Source organism: Erinaceus europaeus, chromosome X (genome assembly GCF_950295315.1).
Source record: "Erinaceus europaeus chromosome X, mEriEur2.1, whole genome shotgun sequence".
NCBI classification, from domain to species: domain Eukaryota; kingdom Metazoa; phylum Chordata; class Mammalia; order Eulipotyphla; family Erinaceidae; genus Erinaceus; species Erinaceus europaeus.
The window spans coordinates 74713272-74735127 of NC_080185.1; the positions used below are offsets into that span (position 1 = coordinate 74713272).

Below are 21856 nucleotides of genomic sequence, written 5' to 3' on the forward strand. Positions count from 1 at the left end.
GTAGAACCTGAACTGGAATTGGCATATTGCACCAAAGTAAAAGACTCTGGGGTGGGTGGGTAGGGAGAATTCAGATCCAAGAAGGATGACAGAGGACCTAGTGGGGGTTGTATTGTTATAGGGAAAACTGGGAAATGTTATGCATGTACAAACTATTGTATTTACTGTTGAATGTAAAACATTAATTCCCCAATAAAGAATTTTTTAAAAAGAGAGAGAGAAAAAGAAAAAGGAAAAGGGGGCAGGGTGGTGGCACACCTGGTTGAGCACACGTGTTACAGTGCACAGAACCCAGGTTCAAACCCCCGGTCCCCACCTGCAGGGGGAAAGCTGCACAAGTGGTGAAGCAGGGCTGCAGGTGTCTCTCTGTCTCCCTATCTCCCCCTTCCTCTCAATTTCTGGCTGTCTCTATCCAAAAAATAAAGATTAAAAAATTTAAAAAAAGAAAGAAAGAAAAAGAGAAATAGGAACAGAAGGGAAAACACAAAGCAGAACTTAGATCGGAATTAGTGTATTGCACCAAAGTAAAAGACTCTGTGGTGGTGGTGGGGGAGTGTTCAGGTCCTGGAACATGATGACAGAGAAGGACCTAGAGGGGGTTGAATTGTTATGTGGAAAACTGAGAAATGTTACACATGTATAAACTACTGTATTTTACTGTATACTATAAACCAATAAAGGAAAAAAATTTTAAAAAGAAAGTCATTTCATAGCAGAAATCAGAAAGATAAAGAACAGTTACTGAACTATATGGTAGAGTGGTCCACCAGAAGAAAGGATCAAAATGGTGAGCTGGGGGAACAAAAAGGAGAAAAAGAACTAAACAAATGAAGTGACTATATGAAAGCTATGGGACATAAATAGGAGCCAATATGTCTATGGCCATACCACCCTGAACATTCCTGACCTCGTCTGATCTTGGAAAAGGAGCCAATGTTTGCATCATAGGAGTGCCAGAAAAAAGATAGGACAGAATTATCATATGGGGGGAAAAAAGTCCCCAAACTGAAGGAAAACAAGTATTTTTCCCATAGTGAGTATTGAAATAAATAGATCCTCAAATCCAGGAAGTCTTAAGAGCTTAAAAAAAAAAAAAAACTGGGCTCATCAAGACACATACTAATTAAAATGGCAAAGATCAAACATATGGGAGAATTTAAAGGCTGCTGGAGAAAAGCAAAGAGTTGCCTAAAAGGGAAATCCCTTAAGACGATCAACTGAGTTCTCAGCAGAAACTCCAAAATCTTTGAATATATTCAAAGATTTGAAGGGGGGCTCCCCCAAGAATACTTTATCCTGCTAGACTTTCAATCACTTTTTAAGGAATGATGGAGAGTTTATGAAACAGGAGCTAATATAACCCATTACCCCTAAACCAACGCTATCAAAAATACTAAAGATACTTAAATAAAATTAAAATACAGTGTGCACTCTCTTATAGTGGGCAAAGTAAAGAAAACAAGTTTGAGTCCAATGCTGACAAAAAACGTGAACTCTGACTGCAGAATTGAGGGAACCAGAGGGAATGGAGGTAGGGGAATGGATTGCAAAGGTGTGTGACTGACTTTGGTAAAGGGGTATCGGTACTTTGATGGTGAGTGTCATGTGATACACTGAAAAGGTGTGAAATCACATTTAATACTTGTAACAGAGTTATAGTCTTGTTAACCAAGGTTACCTCAAACACACACACACACACACACACACACACCCCAATCTAAGAAAGATATACTTCAAATGCAAAATGTTCATCTTACTAAAGGAAATGATAAAACGATCCTAATAAAAACAACGTGGCATCATAGGGAGGCAGGCATGATCCCTGTTCCACTACCCCACTACTTTGTTCTTGGCTTTCCCGGAGGCATGTATTGCAACCTGGCCCTGAGATCTGGAAGGGCAACAGTGCTACACATCTATCCCAGTAGGCTCCTTGCACCCTAAGTTACCACAAGAGAAGCCAACCCTTGCCCTGGCTTTCTAATGAAGCTACCACTTCCAGCCAGACTCCTCGAGGCTCTGCCAGGTATCCAGCAATTTAAAGAGGAAAATGAAGTCCCCAGTCTAAGCAAGAGAGATGGTGCAGCCCAAAGGAAACAGATAAGCTCTGAAATAGACTTTCAGAAAATGTTTTCATGAGCAATGTCTTCAGACCCTGTCCCATGTGTGCCCCCCACCTTCAAGTCTTTCCCTGCGTCTAAAACTCAGCCCCCAGACCTCCTAAAGCTCCCTCTACCACTCACTTCATTGAGGTCAGAAAACAGACAGGGAAATTATTAAGTGGAATTTATTGGATAAGTCTATGCAGGTCGGTGGGGAGAAACCGTGTCCCGGACCCGAACCCCTGGCAGCCAGAGAAGCGCAGGCATAAGCCTGTGGTCAGGGTTCGAGTGCCAAGCTGCGTCCCGTGCCCCGCGCCGCTGGACCCGCGTGGTCTCTTGCACTCGGTTCCCCAGCCGGCCCTTCGCTTCACAGGAGCTGAGGTGACTGCACCAGCTCGAGCGCCTTTAAAGGGCCACGCACGCCCGTCGCCGCTATAAAATGTTCCCGGCGGCACAGCTGAAGACCGGGCAAGCCTAAGCTGCCTAGAGGAGGATCGCTCCGCCCGGCTGGCCGCCCGCAGTCCGCCAGCAAAGGTTCGCTGCCCGCCCAGAGGAGCACAGCAGAGGGGGAGCACAGCACCCGTTCTGGCGCACTCGGTGAGTATCCAGTTCATATTTTATAGCCAACTCGCTTACGATCCAGGACATGTGCTAATAATGCACTAAGCCGGCTAAAGAGACCTGGAAATGGGGGGGGGGGGAGGGACGGCAAAGGGGTGCTCTCTATCCTTCCTGGGATTTCTAGCCAAAACCAGCCCGCTCCCGGGTGCATGTGCATTGAGGCTCTCCGGGAGGCAACAGCGGTTTGAGACCCGGGCTCCCAGCGCGAGCAAGAGCAAGGGAACACGGCGGCTGCCACGGCACCGCCCCAGAGTCAGGCGCCGAAACTGCGGGCAGGCGCGAGCGCGGTGCGGGCTTGGTGCGGTCGGCGCGGCGCGGCGCAGCGCGGCGCGGCGCGGCGCGGCGGTGCGGGCTTTTCCCAGGCGCCCTGGGGTCGGGTGGCACCCAGCGCTTCCAGCTCGCAGCGGCGGCGGCGGCGGAGCTGGGGGCTCCTCCACTTGGCCGGCTGGTCACGGGGCTGCGCGTTTCCCTCTCCCGGGCAGGCGGCTTCGCGAAGGTAAGCTGGGCCGCCGGGTAGGGCGGCGGGGCCGGGGACTCCCGCACCAAGCGACTTGGCAAGCGGGCGGCGGCTGGGAGACCGGGGGGCTCGAGGAGACTTGTTTGCCTTTGGAAAGCTGCCCGGCTGGGAGCCGGAGGGGCCGCCGCCCGCCTGCTGGCCAGCGCGCCCACCGAGCGGCCAAGGCGGCCAGGCGCCCGCTCCTCCTGGAAGAGACCGCAGCACCTTGTCTTCCCGGGCCCGCGCTTTCTCCCGCTCGGCCGCCCTGCGACTTTGCTTGGCGCCCGGACTGCACCCGGGCGCTCGGGTTCAGGGGGCAGCTCGGCGTGGCGTTGCTGGGGGGCGGGGTCGGGGGGGGACACCGGAGTGGAGAGGGGCTATTTGAGCTGAGTTCAGCAGAATTGCGAGCTGGAAGTTCGCGAATCTGGGCAACTTGCCTCCACTCCCCCAGCCGACCTCTGCGCTCTCTGCACACGCACGCCCCCCCCCCACGCACACACCCCTCGCCTATAAACCCAGCCAGCGGTGCTGGGCGGCGCACCGAGTCCCTGCCTGGAGGAGCGCGGGACGTGGACGCAGACCTGCCAGCGAAGCGGGGCTCCGCCACTTTCTCGCTCTGTGACCTTGGGCAAGTTACCGAACCTCTCTCTTCTTGTAGCGGGGGTGATCGCGGCGACCACCGGCTGTGGTTTGGCTGGGGGCAGCGGGCGGGGGCGGGATGGGTCACCCTGGGAAGCGGCGGGTGCCCTGAGACCGCTCAGTGTCTGCGAGGCGAGGGAGTGGTCGCCCGCAAGGAAGCGGGGCGCCACAGGAGAAAAACATCCCGGGCCCCCAAACTCGCCGCCTAGGCTAAGACACCTTCTCCCCCCTCCCGCCCCGCGCCCTTCCCTGCCGGGCCCTTGCTTCTCTGCCATCGGTTCGGGGCATGGCCATAGGTAGCGACAGGCGCTTGAAGCTAGCTCTTCGGGAGCCTAGTGCCTTAGCCCACTGTGCGGGGATGCTCTGACCGCCCCAGTTTCCGGAGGCTCCACCTGGGATGTGGCGACTCCCGCAGCGAAGCCAAGCCGACCCGAGCTGAGGGCTCCGCAAGCCAAGCCGGGGGTGGGTGGGTGAGGGGGCTCTAGTTTTTCAGGTGGCGAGACCGAAGGCGCAGTTACTGGAGGGGGGGGGGGACGGACTAGTTGTCCCTTTCTCCAGCGTGAGAAAAATAACAGTCGAGACGAAGCCATCTGGTTGGTGCCATTTTAACTTTTGGTCTCCCAACAGGTTACTGATGCTTCCCCCCACCAACCCCCATCCTCTCGGGTCTCGCCCCTCACTCTCTCCCCTCAACCCTCCTCTAGGTGGGAGGGAACTACCTGGCTTGGAGGAAGGTCGCTCAGAAGCCTGAGAGCGGGCGGCGGGACTGGGAAACGGGGGGCCTGGCCCACAAAGCGACGGTGGGTGAGGAGGCACTTGTTGCTCCTGGTTGCCCAGCCGCCTCTCGCAACCCAGTCGCTGCGGTCAGCTTGTGGCTTGCAGAGCCGGCCCACACATTCGCTCGCTGCCAAGTTTTGCCTTCGACGGACGGAGTGGGGACAGAAAAATCAATCAGGGAAGTCAGAGCTGGGGTGCGGATTGAAATGCAAAATCCCTGCTCCCGAGGGATTCAACAACACTTATAAGAGCGCCTGAGGGAGCAGGGATCCCATGCGGCCTGGGCCGAGGAGGTCTGGGTGGGTTTTTTTTTTTTGGGGGGGGGGCGGTGGACAGTGCTGAGAAGCGACTGATGAATGGAGATGGGGTCGGGCCTAAGGGCGCTCGCAGCTTGAAAGCTGAGACTGGGGGGGAATGACCGCCTCCCAGATCTGGTGTCAGAACCTAGATACTTTCTCCTCTGGTGCTGTTTCCTCCTCTCCCCACCCCTTTGTGTTTCTTTTTGTTATTGTTGGTGCTGCTGTTGTTTTTCCCTAATGTAAGTTGGGGTAGCAGCAGGCATAAATAAGAAAGGCAGGAGAGGAACGTGAAAAGATGGCAGGATCCTTCCGTTTATTTTTCTTAGGACATGAAAATGGCTTGACTGAAGATGTTAGGGCTCTTGCAGACTACATGGATTAGACTCACCGTTTTTGTGATTACTACTTTCGGATATTCTCTGAATGCTTTGGAGAATGAATAGGGCTCAAATCAAACATCCTGGGGAGGTGGGGATGTGTCTTGGCAACTGACTTAAAAATTATTGTGTTTATTTCTTTATGAGAGAATGGGCAGGGAAAGACAGGAAGAGAGAACCAGAGCATCATTCTGTCATATGCTGTGCCAAGGATGGAACTCAGGACCTCAGCCTTGAAAAGCCAAGGCCTCATACAGTGCGCCACCTCCTGGGCCACTGGCAACTGACTTTTTTTTTTTCTTTTTTCTCATGTTCCCCCACCCCAGTTTCCCCTCTTTGCCTTACTTTCCTCTTTTTTAAGAGCATGGTGCGAAGATGATAAAGAGGCACTAAGTGGCCACTTCCTGGAAGTGTCTGAAGTGATTGTTAATGATCACTGTGGGGAGAGAGGCCTCATGGAGAATTCTAACCCTGTTGGAAAGATTTCAGGCCATTTTTTTTAATGCTTTGACGTCGCTTTGGGCCAGGGGACATATGTAAATATAAAAGGACGTATTTCTGACATGTGACCACTAGAGTTAGTGGGTTTTTAGAAAATAAAATTCCAGGGAAATTGCTTGAGTTTTTGGACTTTTTTGGTCCTGATTTTATTGTTTGGGAGTATTTTCCCTTGTTCTTTGGAACTTGGACCTGGAAATCACTTTTGAAACAATTTGAATCATTCCAGGTATGGCATCTAGCTGAGGCAGGTGGGCACAGGAATGCTAAATCCTGTTCCCAAAACCACCACTACCAGATAGGAAAGCCATTGACTCTGTTTCCCTCCAGGAAAATTATTCATTCTAGATGGGTGTGGCAGGGCTCTGAGCAGCTGTCCTGTGCAAGCTCAGTATTTGGGGGGTGGGAGGTGGGGAAGGTTGAGGCCTGGAGCAAAGGTGACACATTCTTAGCAGCTTGTCAGCTCAGTTTTCATTACACTCAGACCTGAGGCAGAGCTCTGCAGCCTCATCACATCTGCTTTGAGACTTATTCCTCTGGGCTACTGGCTCTAGCTTTCTAAGTAGTCTGTATGTACCCTACTGCCTTCTGACTTTCTCCCACTCACCTGAGGCCCATGGAAATGGGATCTGCTTACTCTAGTACAATCCATTTCTGAGAATCAGGGATAGTACCTTCAGCACCTCACACTGAGGCTCTGAAACCGCTTGCATGTGTTCTCTCTTGGTGGTGGTGGGGGGGGGCTGGCCACCTGGGCAGTATCTGGTCAAACCTGCCAGTATCTCTGCTGCCTAGGGTGCCAGTTTCAGGGTTATCTCTTCATTCTGCTCTGGTAGAGTCTCTGGTCTCGGCGACCCTCACCCTGTCACTGTGCTTGCCTTGTAACTGTGTGCAGTTGCCCTGCTTTGTTTTGTGCTTTCTTGGTCAACAAAGCCTTTACCCTTATTGCCTCTTCTTTCTCATGTACATACAGCACAACAGCTCCAACTGGCAGTAGCACTCCCCACCAACTTTTCCAACTTCTGGCAAGTCCCTGAAATGCCAACTATGTCGAGGCCTGCACTTGATGTCAAGGGTGGCACCTCGCCTGCAAAAGAGGTAATTTTTGCCATTTTACAGATGGAGACACTGAGGCCTGGGAGGAGTGATTGGTCTGGGATTGTGCAGTAAGCCCTTCTAGGTGTCCTTTAGCAGAGGGGAGACAGTAGGGCATTTTCTGTGGCGGTTGAGAATAAATAGCTTCCACCTAAGCATGATCGAATCAGAGCCACTATGGGGCATCAAAAGATGCCAGGCAATGGAGCAATTAAATAGAGCCGAACCACTCCATTGAAAAAGATTACACTGAGGTGGTGAAGAGAGGCAACAGGAAGCCCTCTTCAAATGCCATGGAGGGTGGAAGCCAGGAACCTGCTGGCCCCAAATGAAGTGCGTGTCAGAAGTTTCTGGACCTGATGAGTGCTGAGGGACCAGCCAAGAGCAGGGGTTCTATGCTGTGCCTTTCTCTGTCTTCTAGGATGCCAACCAAGAGATGAGCTCTCTGGCCTACTCTAACCTGGGGGTGAAAGATCGCAAAGCAGTGGCCATTCTGCACTACCCTGGGGTTGCCTCCAATGGAACCAAAGCCACTGGGGCTCCTGCTAGCTCCTCCCTCTCTCCATCTCCAGTGGGTTCTCCTCCCACTACCCCTCCCACTAAACCCCCTCCCTTCAACTTGCACTCTTCCCCTCACCTGATGGCCAGTATGCAGCTGCAGAAACTTAATAGTCAGTATCAAGGGATGGCTGCCACTGCTGCCGCTGCCACTGCCACTGCCACTGCCACTCCAGGCCAAGCTAATGAGGCAGGGGCCCTGCCAAACTGGGGCCTTGGGGGTCCTCAGGTGGGAGGGGCGGGGTCAGTCTCTCCTCCTGCTGGTGCCCAGAGCCCTGCCTTAATCGATTCAGACCCAGTGGATGAGGAAGTGCTGATGTCGCTGGTGGTGGAACTAGGACTGGACCGAGCCAATGAGCTTCCAGAGCTGTGGCTGGGGCAGAATGAGTTTGACTTCACTGCAGACTTTCCCTCTGGCTGCTGATGCCAAGTGTTCCTAAAGATGGAGGAATAAAGCCACCAGTTTTGTTGTAAATACAAATAAAAGTTACTTACAAAGAGATGAGCTAAGTGGAGGCGTTCTTCTTTGAGGTCTAAAGGTGTGCGTATGTGGGGGTGGGGGTTAACTGATACCCTTTGGGCACCCTCTAGCCCAGGGTGGGGTCTTGTATGGATAGCTAAGAGGGGGCTGAATGGGGTGAGAGGGATAATGAGAAATGGAAAGAACTACTCAATGAATTCTTACCATCACCACCACTGCCATTGTCTCCTTGGGAGTGTAGCCTTCTAGCCCTAAGATCCTGGAACAGTGTTATTTGGGGTTGGATAGGAGGACTGGTGGGGGAAGCATTCCTGGAGGGGGGGAGACTAATCTACAACTTTCTTCAGTCTCCAAGTGTAAAGGGTTACCCTTACTACCCTTTGGCACACACCAACTCCAAAGCTACTACCCCTGCCTACTCTCTCACCCTAACCCAAATGACCCATTGATGTAATTTCTCTGCCCTTTTGCCCGTGGACAACAGATGGGACCTGAGAAGGCTCCTTGGAGCTCAGTTTGCCCTGGAAAATTGCAAAAGATACAGACTCCCACCTTTGAACTGGGATTCAGCTAGTCTGAATAGTTTGTTAACTTCTGCCTCCCTGGCCCACCCTATATGGGAACAGCTTGGTTTATTGATAAAGAGTGGGAGGGTGGCACACCTGATAGAGTGCACTTATTAGCATGCTCCAGGACCCAGGTTCAAGACCCCAGTTCTCATCTGCAGGGGGGGAAAGCCCTTCATGAACAGTGAAGCAGTGCTGCAAGTGTCTATCTTGCTCCCTCTCTTTTCCCCTCTTCCATCTCCGTGTCTCTCGATATATATCAAATACATATTTAAAAAAAAAAGATACAGAGAACTGGGCTTGACAAGCTTAGCATTTGGACATAAAACCCCAGCTTTTGGGAGTCAGGCAGTAGTGCAGCGAGTTAAGCCCACGTGGCACAAAGTGCAAGGACCGGCGTAAAGATCGGGTTCAAGCCCCCAACTCCCCACCTGCAGGGAAGTTGCTTCACAGGTAGTGAAGCAGGTTTGTAGGTATCTTTCTCTCCTCCTCTCTGTCTTCCCCTCCTCTCTTCATTTCTCTCTGTTCTATCCAACAACGACAACAAAACAAGGGCAACAAAAGGGAATAAGTAAATAAATATTTTAAATGATTTAACTTTAAAAAAAACAGCCTTTAAATGAGTGGCTGTGTAGGAAGTGGCTTCAGAAACATATCACACACCAAGGTCACAGCTCTGAACTGGGTTCTTGCCTTCAGATGGGGGAGGTCCAATCCAGCTCCATCGTCATGTTGACCTAACCCAAGGGCCTGAAAACTTGGAGACTCCTTGACCATAGTTCAGACCCAAAGAGACTTTGTTCTTTGCTCATTGTGAAACCACTCTAATTGGCTTCTCAGGACTAGCATCAGGGCTTACCTATAGCAAGTGCTTTCAAAGTGGTCCACTAGCAAAGGTTCACCACTTTCTGAACACCTGCTTGAGCCAGGAACTCTTCTGGGCACTAAGAACCTGAGGCAGACAAAGTTTTTACCTTTGAGGGCATTCCCCACAGAGAGAAACGTAAGCAGCAGCAAATTACAATATAACAGTAGTTGGGGGTAGGGACTGGGGTGGGGTGATATATTTGATCCCAGAAAAGGAAATAACTCCATCTGCCTGGGAAGTCTAGGGAAAGTTTCCTGGTATTGGGCTGGTTCATGCATTTGTTTTGCTATCACACAGTAATAAACACATGATGCAATCTCCTTTTGTCCCAATATAGAAACTTTACAAAGACTGAAGACAACCCCCTCCCCCAACCAATCCTATTCCCCAATCCTGATCACACCTCACCCTACACAGTGGCTGCAATGGGTTCTCTGGGGCATACCTCAATAACCCTGCTCTGTGCCTTGATGTAAACACATAGCTCTACACAGAGGAACAACTGGGTTTTTAAAGAAGACAAGAGGGCAGTGGTGTGCCCAGTTGAGCACACGTTACCATGTGCAGGGAACTGAGTTTAAGCCCCTGCTCCCCACCTGCAAAGGGAAAGCTTTAAAGCAAATAAAAGCAGTAAAGCAAATCTGCAGGTCTCTCTCTCTCTCTCTCTTCATATATATATATTTCCTCCTCAGTTTCTTCTCTGTTCTATCAAATAAAAGGAAAATTTAAAAGGACAACATGGCTGCTAGAAGAGGTAGATTCATTACGCAGGTACCTAGCTGTAGTGATAACCCTGGTGAAAATAAATAAATAAAGGCAGTAAATAGGTTGCCCCATAGAGCACATAATTTCCCATACGCCGGAACCTGGATTTGAGCACCCAACCATCACATGGGAGCACCATGCAAAAGAATAGCTTCACAAGTGGTGGGTTCATGCTGTGGTGTCTCTCCTCTCTGTTTCTCTCTTTCTCTTCCCCTCTGTTTCCCACCCTCTACCTGGAGAAAAAACAAAAATCTTCAGGGATGAAGGAAGGAAGACTAGAGATGGCCAAGAAAAGAATGAAGGGAAAAATTGTTCTGCAGGAACAGTTTCAGGAAAGGGACCCCAGTGATGAAGAACCAGAATTTAAATACGGGCTAATGTCTCTGTGAGTGGTAACAGCGAGTTGGGACTCAAAAGTCTGGCGGGGTGCACCAGGAAAGTTTGACTTCTGAATGCAGAGAGAAGACAAGGTTTCAGTGTGGTTACCTTGCTACTTAGCACTGGGGGCCAGGAGGCACCCAGAAATACAGCCAACTGAGCAGCTTCCTCTTCTGAGGGCTTGGCAGGAAAGGAGTCAGAAGTATCTTCCAGGGAGAACCCAGCCTTTGTTCAAATTTACTACTGGAGAAGCAGAATGAGGGAACTTTACGGGACATGGCAGGGGATGGGGTAGGCTTTGAGAGGGTTCTCATCTAGAGAAAGACAAACACCAGAAAACCACAACCAAACAACTCCTGTAACAGAACTGAAAAACACCTGCTCTACCATTTCATATCTAGGTTTTCTCCCCAACATCTTCAGAAACCTTCATAAAGTTACGAGCTTCCTGGGTGAGGAGGACCCTGAGGGTAGGAGGCAATATCCCCAGTTACACACAGTTTAAAAACTGCTCCCTGGGGGCAGGCAGTAGCACAACTGGTAGAGTACACACATTGCCATGTGTGAGGACCCAGTTTTAAGCTTCCGGTCCACACCTGCAGGGGGAACCTTCACTAGCGGTGGAGCAGTACTACAGGTGTCTCTTCCTCCTCCTCCTCCTCTTCCTCCTCCTATTTCTCTCCTTCATCTCTCCTCCTCCTCCTCCTTTGCCTCCTCATATTCCTCCCCCCACCCCATTTCACCTTCAATCAAAATAAAAATGAAAAGAAAAATGTCTACTGGGAATGGTGGAGTTGTGCAGACACTAGGCTCCAGCAATCACCTTGGTGACAGGAAAGGGGGGGGCAAGGGATGGAGGGTAGAAAGAAAGGGGAGGGAAGGAAGAAAGGAAGAAGGTGGGCATGAAGGAAGGAAGTAAAGGAATACACTTTTACTTGCAGGGAGCTTGTGACTGAAGAGTAGATAATGATGTGCAGCCAAGAGCACCTCTTAGAGGTCAGATGCAGTACTGCTCCCTAGGAGCAAACTAGAGGGACCCTGTACTGCTGTCTCAGGCTGAAAGGATGAGCTGGATTTTTATTAGACAGCCATACTGGTAGACAACTAGAGGAACAGCATCACCTGCACACTCAAAGAGTAATTGGAACATGAATGTGTAAACTCGGGGCATGACATAAACCGGAACCATGAAGTAGAAAGCCCGTGATTTTTGTTTGTTTTCAGAAACCAATAGGAAGTCCAGTAGCTTGGTTTCCTCGAAAAGCCCACAGGTTGTTGGGGTTGGAGTTGTGTGTGTGTGTGTGTGTGGGGGGGGAATCGGGGAATCGTTCATTCCACAAACATGGCGCTGAGCACCAATTAGGCACACATTAGACACCAGGGATATGTGGTGAACATATTCCCCCTTGCTCTCGTGAAGCTTGAAGTCTGGCAAAGAGACAGAAAATAGTCAAATACACAGATCTTAAAATTATAGTGAAGTGGCAGGAAGGAGAGTTATGGGTGCTGTGAAAGAGTGCAGGAGGGGCGGTTCCTGTTGGAGAGGGGGAGGACTGCTTCCTAAATAAAGGAATGTTGTGGTCAAGAGTTTGCATAAAGAAAATGGATGAGACAGCAGTGTGCAAGTAGCAGATGGGAGTGAGGATGGTGCTAGAAAAGTGTCACAATAGTGGAGGCAAGAAGTAACAGTATCAAAGACAGGAAATTCATTTGTGATGAAAAAGGTAATGTATTTCTTTCCTTTATTTCCCTCTCCTTTTTCTTTTTTTTTTTTAACTTTTAAAAATGTATCTTTATTTACTGGATAAAGACAACCAGAAATCAAGAACGAAGGGAGAGATAAAGAGGGAAAGAGACAGAGAGACACCTAAACCACTGTTTCATCACTCTGGAAGATTTTCCTCTGCAGGTGAGGACTGGGGGCTTAAACCCCAGTCCTTGCACATTGTAACATGTGTGCTCGCTCAGGTGCACCATCACCTGGCCCCTTTTCCTTTCTTTTCCTCTCCTTTTATTTTTCTCTTCTTTTATTGCCACCATGATTATTGTTGGGGATTGGTACCAACACTACAAATCCACTACTCCCAGTCGCTTTCTTTCCTTTTCCTTTTTTTACCCCCTCTCTATTTTATTTGATAGGACAAAGAGAAATTGAGAGAGGATGAGGACATAGAGAGGGAGAAAAACACCTATAGACCTGCTTCACCAATCATGAAGGAACCCCACTATAAGTGAGGAGCCAGAGCTTGAACCCAGGTCTTTGTGCATAATAACGTGTGTGCTGAACCGTGGGTGCACTACCACTCAGCCCCCCAAAAGGTAGCAGATTTCAATAGGAATTTGTCTGAGTAGAGAATTGAAGTTTGGGGGCAGAGGATATATAGCATAATGGTTTTGCAAACAGACTCCCATGCCTGAGGCTCCAAAGTCCCAGGTTCAATCCCCCACTCCACCATAAGCTAGAGTTGAGCAGTACTCTGGTAAAAAAAATGTATTAAGGAGAATTGCAGTTTTGCAAGTAGAAAGAGTCCTAGAACTCTGCTGCACAGTAATGTGAATCTGCCCAACATTATTGAATGAACACTTGAAAATGGTTAAGATGTTAAATTCTAGGGGTGGGAAGATATTGCAGCGGGTTAAGCGCACGTGAAGCGCAAGGACCGGTTCGAGCCCCCAGCTCCCCACCTGCAAGGCGGCGCCTCACAGGCAGTGAAGCAAGTCTGCAGGTGTCTATCTTTCTCTCCCCCTCTCTGTCTTCCCCTCCTCTCTCCATTTCTTTTTGTCCTATCCAACAACAAAAGTAACACCAATGACAAGAATAATAATAACCACAGTAACGATAAAAAAAAAAAAAAAAAAACAAGGGCAACAAAAGGGGAAAAAAGTAGCCTCCAGGAGCAGTAGATTCATGGTGCAGGCACCAAACCCCAGCAATAACCCTGGAGGCAAAATAAATAAAATAAATAAATATGATAAACTCTAGATGGATCCAGTTTGAGCACCTGGCTCCCCACCTGCAGGGGGTCACTTCACAAGAGGTGAAATAGGTCTGCAGGTGTCTACCTTTCTCTCCTCCTCTCTGTCTTCCCCTCCTCTCTCCATTTCTCTCTGTCCTATCTAACAACGATGACATCAAAAACAACAACAATAAAAAACAAGGACAACAAAAGGGAAAATAAATAAATACAATTTTTTAAATTCTAGATGGATCAGAGATTTCAAAATAAACTATGGATCCAGCAAAATAGCTTACCTGGATAGTGTGCTACTTTACCATGTGTGCAATCCAGGTTTAAGCCAATCGCCACTACACTGAAGAAGCCTTTGGTATCTTCTCTCTCTCTTTCTCTTGCCTCTCTCTCTCTTCTGAAAAAGTCATCACAGGGAGTTGAAGTCTCAAAGATGATCAAAAATAAACAAGCAAATAAAAATCAAATATAAGGGGCCAGGCAGTGGCACACCCAGTTGAGTGCACTTTACAATGCACCTTTCAGGGAGGGGTAAGCTTCATAAGCAGTGAAGCATCATTGCAGGTATGTCCCTATCTCATTCTCTGTCATTCCTCTTGTCCCTCTCAATTTCTCTCTATATCCAGTAAATAAGTAAATAAAAAGGTTTTAATTAAAAAATTAAAGTATGAAACTATAGAAGTTCTAGAAAAATATATAGGAACATTTTAAGAGAAAATCTTAAAATGAAGATGCCTTTCTAAGAATGATACAAAATTAATAAGCCATGGAAGAGACTGGTACATTTAACTATCAAAAAAAATTTAAAAATTAAAAAAAAGCCTGCATGGGACTGGAGAAATAACTTGGTGTGTTAGAGCACAGGTTTTGCATGTCTGAGATCTCAGGTTCAATCCTTGGCACTACCATAGGCGATAACTGGAAAGTCCTCTGGTCTATCTCATAAAAGTAAATGAGGGGTGCAGAAGGTGAAAGGTCTGGCTTCTGTAATTGCTTCCCCGCTGAACATGGGCATTGACAGGCCGATCCATACTCCTAGCCTGTCTCTCTCTTTCCCTAGTGGTGTAGGGATCTGGGGAGGTGGGGCTCCAGGACACATTGGTGGGTCATTTGCCTAGGGAAGTCAGATTGACATCATGATAGTCTCTGGAACCTGGTGGCTGAAAAAAGAGTTAACATATAAAGCCAAACAAATTGCTGACTAATCATGAACCTAAAGGCTGGAATATTGCAGATGAAGATTTGGGGTTTTTGTTTTGGAAATACTAGTAGGCCTATTTTAGGTATATTCCAAAGGGCCCATGACTATACTAGTTTTTTTGTCCTAAGCCCAACCTCTGGTATGCAGGTGGACCCACCTTGGGTCCATACTCCCAGAGGGATAAAGAATAGGAAAGCTATCAGGGGAGAGAATGGGATACGGAGTTCTGGTAGTGGGAACTGTGTGGAGTTGTACCCCTCTTATCCTATGGTTTTGTCAGTGTTTCCTTTTTATAAATAAAAATAAAATGAAATAAGAAATTCCTCCTGGAAGACTCAAACCAAAACAAAACAAAAAAGTAAATAATGGTTGAGGAGACAGCATAATGGTTATGCAAATGACTCCATGCCTGAAACTGATGTCCCAGATTTAACTCCCAGCACCACCATAACCCAGAGCTGAGCAGTGGTGGGGTTAAAACAAACAAACAAATAAAGGTAGGTGTTGGGCAGGGGTAGATAGCATAATGGTTATGCAAACAGACTCTCATGCCTGAGGCTCCAAAGTCCCAGGTTCAATCCCATGCACCACCATAAGCCGGAGATGAGCAGTGCTCTGGTAAAAATAAATAAAATAAATTTTTAAAAAAGGTAGGTGTGTGTGTGTGTGTTAAAACAAAGTTGTGTGTGTATCTGGAGATGTGGCTCAGTGGTGGAGTGCAGAATTTGCTTGTGTGAGATCCCAAGTTACAGCCCCCTGACACCATATGTGCCTGAGCAGTGCTCTAGCCTGTCTCTCATAAATAAATATTTCTTGGGTGGGAGTAGATAACATAATGGTTATGCAAAAGAGACTCTCATGCCTGAGGCTTCAAAATCCAAGGTTCAATCCCCCCACATCACCACAAACCAGGGCTGAGCAATGCTCTGGTAAAAATAATAATAAATAAATGCATCTTTTAAAAATGAAATATTTGGGGGTTGGGCAGTAGTGCAGCAGGTTAAGCGCAGTGGTGCAAAGCGCAAGGACCAGTGTAAGGATCCAAGTACGAGCCCCCTAACCCTAACCTGCAGGGGAGTTGCTTCACAGGCGGTGAAGCAGGTCTGCAGGTGTCTCTCTTTCTCTCCCCCTCTCTGTCTTCCCCTCCTCTCTCCATTTCTCTCTGTCCTATCTAACAACAAAAATAATAACTACAACAACAATAAAAACAAGGGCAACAAAAGGGAAAATAAATAAACATAATTAATGAAAAATATTTCTTTAAAATGCATAGTGAAAGACTGCCATAAAAAGTCAAAATTATATTGCACCAAAGTAAAAGACTCTGTGGTGGGGGTGGGGGGCAATACAATTCCAGGAAGGATGACAGAGGATTTAGTGGAGGTTGTATTATTATATGGAAAACTGAGAAATGTTATGCACGTACAAACTATTGTATTTACTGTTTAATGTAAAACATTAATTCCCCAATAAAGACATAAAGAAAAAAGAAAGAAAGAAGTATGGAAGGGTGGGAGAGATAGCATAATGGTTAAGCAAAAAAGAAAAGTCAAAATTAGGGAGTGGTCATAGCACACCTGATTGAGCACACATGTTCCGTGTGCAAGGAACAGGGTTCAAACCCCCAGGCCCCACTTGCAAAGGGAAAGCTTTGAGAGTGGCGAAGCAGTGCTGCAGGTCTCTCTCTCTCTCTCTCTCTCTCTCTCTCTCTCTCTCTCTATATATATATATATATATATATATATATATTTTGTTATATATGTTGTTTTCGCCGGGCTGGCTTCATGGGCGGGTAACAGACGACCGGGGACTCATGGTTGAGCTGTAGGCAGTATCTCTTTATTCATGCAGGACGCAGCACAATCTAAGCCTAGCTAAGCTAAACTCAAGTACCCTAAAACTCACAATGCTGTCTTTATATATACTTGCCAAGTAGGGTGGAAACAGGATGTGACATAGAGAGGGTGGAGAGAAAAGTGACTGGTGAAAATCAGAGTGTGACAAGGAGGGGGCAGAGCAGGCGAGAATCCTATCACTGAACCACCAAAGCCCTAGAGGGAGGGTGGTGCTTGTTAACAGTGGTTATGTAAATAGAATGCAGTGGTTATGTAAATAGAATAGTGTTAAGCAGGGGGTATTTAAACCAAATGAAACAGAAGGGGTCTCATGCATACCTATATATATATATATATATATCCTTCCCCTATCAATATCTGGCTGTCTATACCCAATAAATAAAGATAATAAAAACATTTTTTTAAAAGTCAAAATTAAGGTGTGAACAGTAACTTGGGGAAAATGTCTACAACTCTTAGAAAACAGGGGCCAAGTGGAGGAACACACCTATTACCAAGCACAAGGACCAGGGCTCAAGCTTCTGGTCTCCACCTACAGGAGAGAAGTTTCATGAGCGGAAAAACAGGTCTATGGGTGTCTATCTTTCTCCCTCTTTAACCCCCCACAATGTATCTCTGTCCTATTAAGATAAAATTAGAGTGCGGGGAGTCGGGCGGTAGCACAGCAGGTTAAGCGTACGTGGCGCAAAGCGCAGGGACCACCAAAAGGATTATGGCTCCCCACCTGCAGGGGAGTCGCTTCACAGGCAGTGAAGCAGATCTGCAGGTGTCTCTCTTTCTCTCCCCTCTCTGTCTTCCCCTCCTCTCTCCATTTCTTTCTGTCCTATCTAACAACAATGACATCAATAATAACTACAATAATAAAACAACAAGGGCAACAAAAGGGAATAAATAAATAAATAAATTTTTAAAAAATTAAAGAATTTTAGAGTGGGGGTAGATAGCATAATGGTTATGCAAAGAGACTTTCATGCCTGAGGCTCCAAAGTCCCAGATTTAATCCCCCATACTACCACAGACCAGAGTTGAGCAGTGTTCTGGTAAAATAAATACATAAATAGGAACAAAAATATGCAAACAGGCTGAGGAGGTAGAATAATAGTAATGCAAAAGGAGCATGCACCCAGGTCCCAGATTCAATTCCCAGCCCATCATAAGGCAGAGCTGCTCTCTTCATGTGTGTCTCTCTCTATCTCTCCCATTAAAATAAATTCTATATACCTTACACATCAATATGTCAAAGACCACCAGCCTAGTATAAAAGTTGGAAAAGATCAAACAATGTCAAGGTGAATTATGGAGGTGGGGTGGGAACTGAAATGACTTTAAAACTTATTAAAGGTATTCAAGTCCACTCACGCTAAAAGAAAGGCATTTTACATTGCACTGGGAGACTTATGATTCTGGAATGAGAGTAAGTTTTCCATGCCCCTTTCCTTCAAATACAACCACATATCCCAGCAATTATTCAACAGACACGAATGAAAGGAAATGAAGGTAGACTGGTTAGAAACCTGGAGATTTGAGGAATGACAGTGTGGTGCGGTTTTCTGGATTTGCTTGTTTCTTTTATTTATTTATTTATTTTAGTCTCCCATACACCCCTAGACTGGGTGCCAAAGAGGTCTGCAACACCTCTGGAGAAGGGCAGGCGCTGGTCAGTGGGTAAGCATTTGGATTCCAGTACGTGAAGGTGGAAAAGGACCTAAGTTGGGGGTGAGAATATTTTGCAAACACCTATTACATGTAGATGAGAAATTGTACCCATATGTCAACAACCGCACTGTAAACCATTCACCCTACAATAAAATGATAAAAAAATAAGATAAAGAGGTCTGCAATGCAAAACCACCAGTAGCCAAACACACACACATAAACACAGACTGGAGAAGAAGGGGGAAAAAGACCCTGAGACCTAGGGGGACAGGCAGTAGCACCACGGGATAAGCGCACATGGCGCAAAGTGCAGGGACCTGCACAAGGCGCAAGGACTGGAACCGCACAAGGATCCCGGTTCGAGCCCCTGTCCCCCCCACCTGCGGGGGGGGGGGGAGAAGTCACTTCACAAGCGGTGAAGCAGGTCTGCAGGTATCTTTCTCTCCCCCTCTTTCTCCTCTCCTCTCTCGATTTCTCTCTGTCCTATCCAACATCAGTGGCAATAATGACAACAAGGACAACAAAATGAGAAAACAAAAAAGGACTCCAGGAGCAGTGAATTCGTGGTGCAAGCACCAAACCCCAGCAATAACCCTGGAGGCAAAAAAATAAACAAATAAACAAACAAACAAACAAAAAAAACACCTGAGACCTAGAGACCAAGTAGGAGGACCTAACTGCTGCTCCACAATCTAACACCAGAGGGTGTTGTGATTTCCTTGTAGCAAATCTATTGTGGTCTCCATTCCAGAGCTGAGATGCTTATTTGCCTGAAGTGGAGTAGCCAAACAGGAGCAATGTCCTTTATCTCCCAGCCCCAACCCCCACCCACCCAGTGGCATGAGAAGACCCAGGTCATCTCAGGGTCACCCTATCCGTCCTGGATCACCCTGCAAAAACAAGTAACTTGGGGCAATACTTTCTGCAGACCACACAAGTCTGGATAGAGCAGAAGCTCCATGCTCAACAGAAGAACTGAGCCAAGAAAAATAACATTGCAAGAACTTGGGAAACTACAACCTATAAAAGTATAAATAATGCCTAATCCACAGCTTTTCATTTGGGCAGGAAATGCTCTCTCTCCTTTGAGAATCTGCCTAATTGTGTGTTGGACATGAGCCAGGAAAGAGGAACAGGAAAGAAAGGAGGAAACAGCACACACACTTAACACATCCATGCCACAACTTGGTCTCTCAAATGGAGATTTGTCTACAGGGGACCCATAGGTTCAGGAGATGTTTGTGTTCCGATTCTAGAGAGTAGGTCAGAGTAATGAGGGTAGCAGGTAATTGCATTCCTGGGACTTGGCGGTCTTAGGTCTGGGCTTCTAAATCACTGCAGTGTTTAGATCTGCTGTGAGATATGTTGCAAATCACTTTTTGCTGCCAGTAAAATACCATCCGTTGCAGGTTATTGCTTCCCCCATTTCTTTTTCTTTATTATTATTTTTTAAATTTTTATTTATAAAATGGAAACACTGACAAAACCATGGGGTAAGAGAGGTACAATTCCCACCACCAGAAGTCCATATCCCATCCTCTCTCCTGACAGCTTTCCTATTCTTTAACCCTCTAGGAGTATGGACCCAGGGTCATGATGGGATGCAGAAGGTGGAAGGTCTGGCTTCTGTAATTGCTTCCCCGCTGAACATGGGCGTTGGCAGGTCGATACGTACTTCCAGCCTGTCTCTCTCTTTCCCTAGTGGGGACAGAGCTCTGGGGAAGTGGGCCTCCAGGACACATTGTTGGGGCCGTCTGCCTAGGGAAGTCCAGTTGGCATCATGGTAGCATCTGGAACCTGGTAACTGAAAAAAGAGTTAACTTATAAAGCCAAAAAAAATGTTGACTAATCATGAACCTAAAGGCTAGAATATTGCAGATAAGTATTTGGAGTCTCCGTTTTGGAAATAGCTAGGAGGTCTATTTTAGGTATATTCCAAAGGGCCCATGAATTTATTAGTTTTTGCCTGAGCCTGACATCTGATATGCAGGTGGACCCAAGTTATTGTCTGGGGAGATGATAGCATGGCTGGAAAAAGGGCTAGAAAGCTGGATCAGGGAAGAGAGTAGCTCCCAAATATGGGAAAAGTGTATAAATATTGTTGACTATAAATCCTATCAAATTGATCTGGGGCCCATATTCAGCATAAGAGCCTATGTAATCTCTGCATTCCTGTAGGTTCGAACTCGCATTCTGTGGTCATGAGTAGAAACATTCCAACTTACACCTTTTTATTATTTTTTTTCTACCAAAATACTGTTCAGTTCTGGTGGTGCAACTTCAAGCACCCTTTGCATAACCATTATGCTAAGAGTCCCGTTGCATAACCTTTATGCTCTCTCCCTCATGCTCCCCACTTCTTTTCAAATTAAAAAAAAAGTATAGTGAACACATAACATAAAATGTTTAATTTTAACACCTTTAAGAGGGCAGTTGAATGGCACTAAGTACATTCACATTCATCAAACATCACCATGTAGTATCTCTAGAATTTTTTCATCGTCCCAAACTGAAATTCTGTCCTCATTAAACATTCCCCATTCTTCTCCCCCTCCCCCAGCCACTAGGAACCACCATCCTACTTTCCATCTTTATGGGTTTGATTATTCTAGATACCTCATGTAAGTGGGATCATATAGTATTTGTTCTTTTGTGACTGGCTTCACTCATTCATCATAATGTCCTCAAGGTTCATCCATGTTGTAGCATGTGCTTATACTTCCTTTATTATGGCTGAGTAATATCCCATTGTATATATTTATTGTATATATTATTTTATTTATCTAATCTTCTACCAGTGGACACTTGGGATGTATCTACCTTTGGCTGCTAAAGACATGAGTTCTTGACTTTCAAACAAAATAACACATGTGATCATTTCTTTAGCCTTTTTTTTAAAAGTATAGATGGGAGCCAGGTGGTGGCGCAGCAGGTTAAGCACACATGACGCGAAGCACAAGAGCCAGTATAAAAATCCCGGTTCAAGCCCCCAGCTCCCCACCTGCAGGGGATTCGTTTCACAGGCGGTGAAGCAGGTCTGCAGGTGTCTATCTTTCTCTCCCCCTCTGTCTTCCCCTCCTCTCTCCATTTCTCTATGTCCCATCCAACAACAATGACAGCAATAACAATAATAACTACAACACCACCAATGAACAACAAGGGCCACAAAAGGGGAAAATACTTTAAAAAAAATTTTTTTTAAGTATAGATAAGGATATACATGCTAAACTGAAACAGGGATATCACCTGCTAAAGTGAAAGGATACAGTATACAATGTGCAGGATACAGTAACAAACACCTCTTCAGGGCAGCTGAGGAGGTGACTCAGCATTAGAGCAGGGTTTACAGACACTGTTACATGCCCTGGGTTAACATCTCTGGAGCTTCCTATAGCCAAAACAGTGTCATGACCCCCCCCCCCGCTTTCTCTATCTCTGTCTCTCTCTCTCTAAGTAAATGGCATGTACTATGTTTTTTAAATCACTCATCATAACAAGAACCTGGAAAACCACAGCTTGAGAGAAAGCAATTCACTAACATCAAGACTAAGATGAGCCAGATGTTGGAATTAGTTGACAAAAAATATATACTTCAACAAGCATTTACAAATTCACTAGAAATTTTAATAACTGAAAACCTCAGGGCTGGACACC

The 21856-nt window shown here is 46.8% G+C and overlaps 1 protein-coding gene across 3 annotated transcripts; it reads left to right on the forward strand.

The window, feature by feature from the left end:
- The first annotated feature begins 2553 nt into the window (after positions 1-2553).
- Positions 2554-7964, forward strand: CITED1 (Cbp/p300 interacting transactivator with Glu/Asp rich carboxy-terminal domain 1). Of its 3 annotated transcripts, XM_060183587.1 has the most exons (4): positions 3082-3219; positions 3671-3847; positions 6783-6907; positions 7326-7964. In XM_060183587.1, the coding sequence occupies exons 3-4, from the start codon at positions 6848-6850 to the stop codon at positions 7884-7886; spliced, it is 621 nt and encodes a 206-aa protein (XP_060039570.1). In that variant the 5' UTR covers positions 3082-3219; positions 3671-3847; positions 6783-6847; the 3' UTR covers positions 7887-7964. The 3 variants fall into 3 exon arrangements, with proteins under 3 accessions (XP_060039571.1, XP_007526121.1, XP_060039570.1); XM_060183588.1 differs by lacking the exons at positions 3082-3219; positions 3671-3847 and adding an exon at positions 2554-2699; XM_007526059.3 differs by lacking the exon at positions 3671-3847 and having other exon boundaries at positions 2816-3219.
- The last annotated feature ends 13892 nt before the right edge of the window (positions 7965-21856 follow it).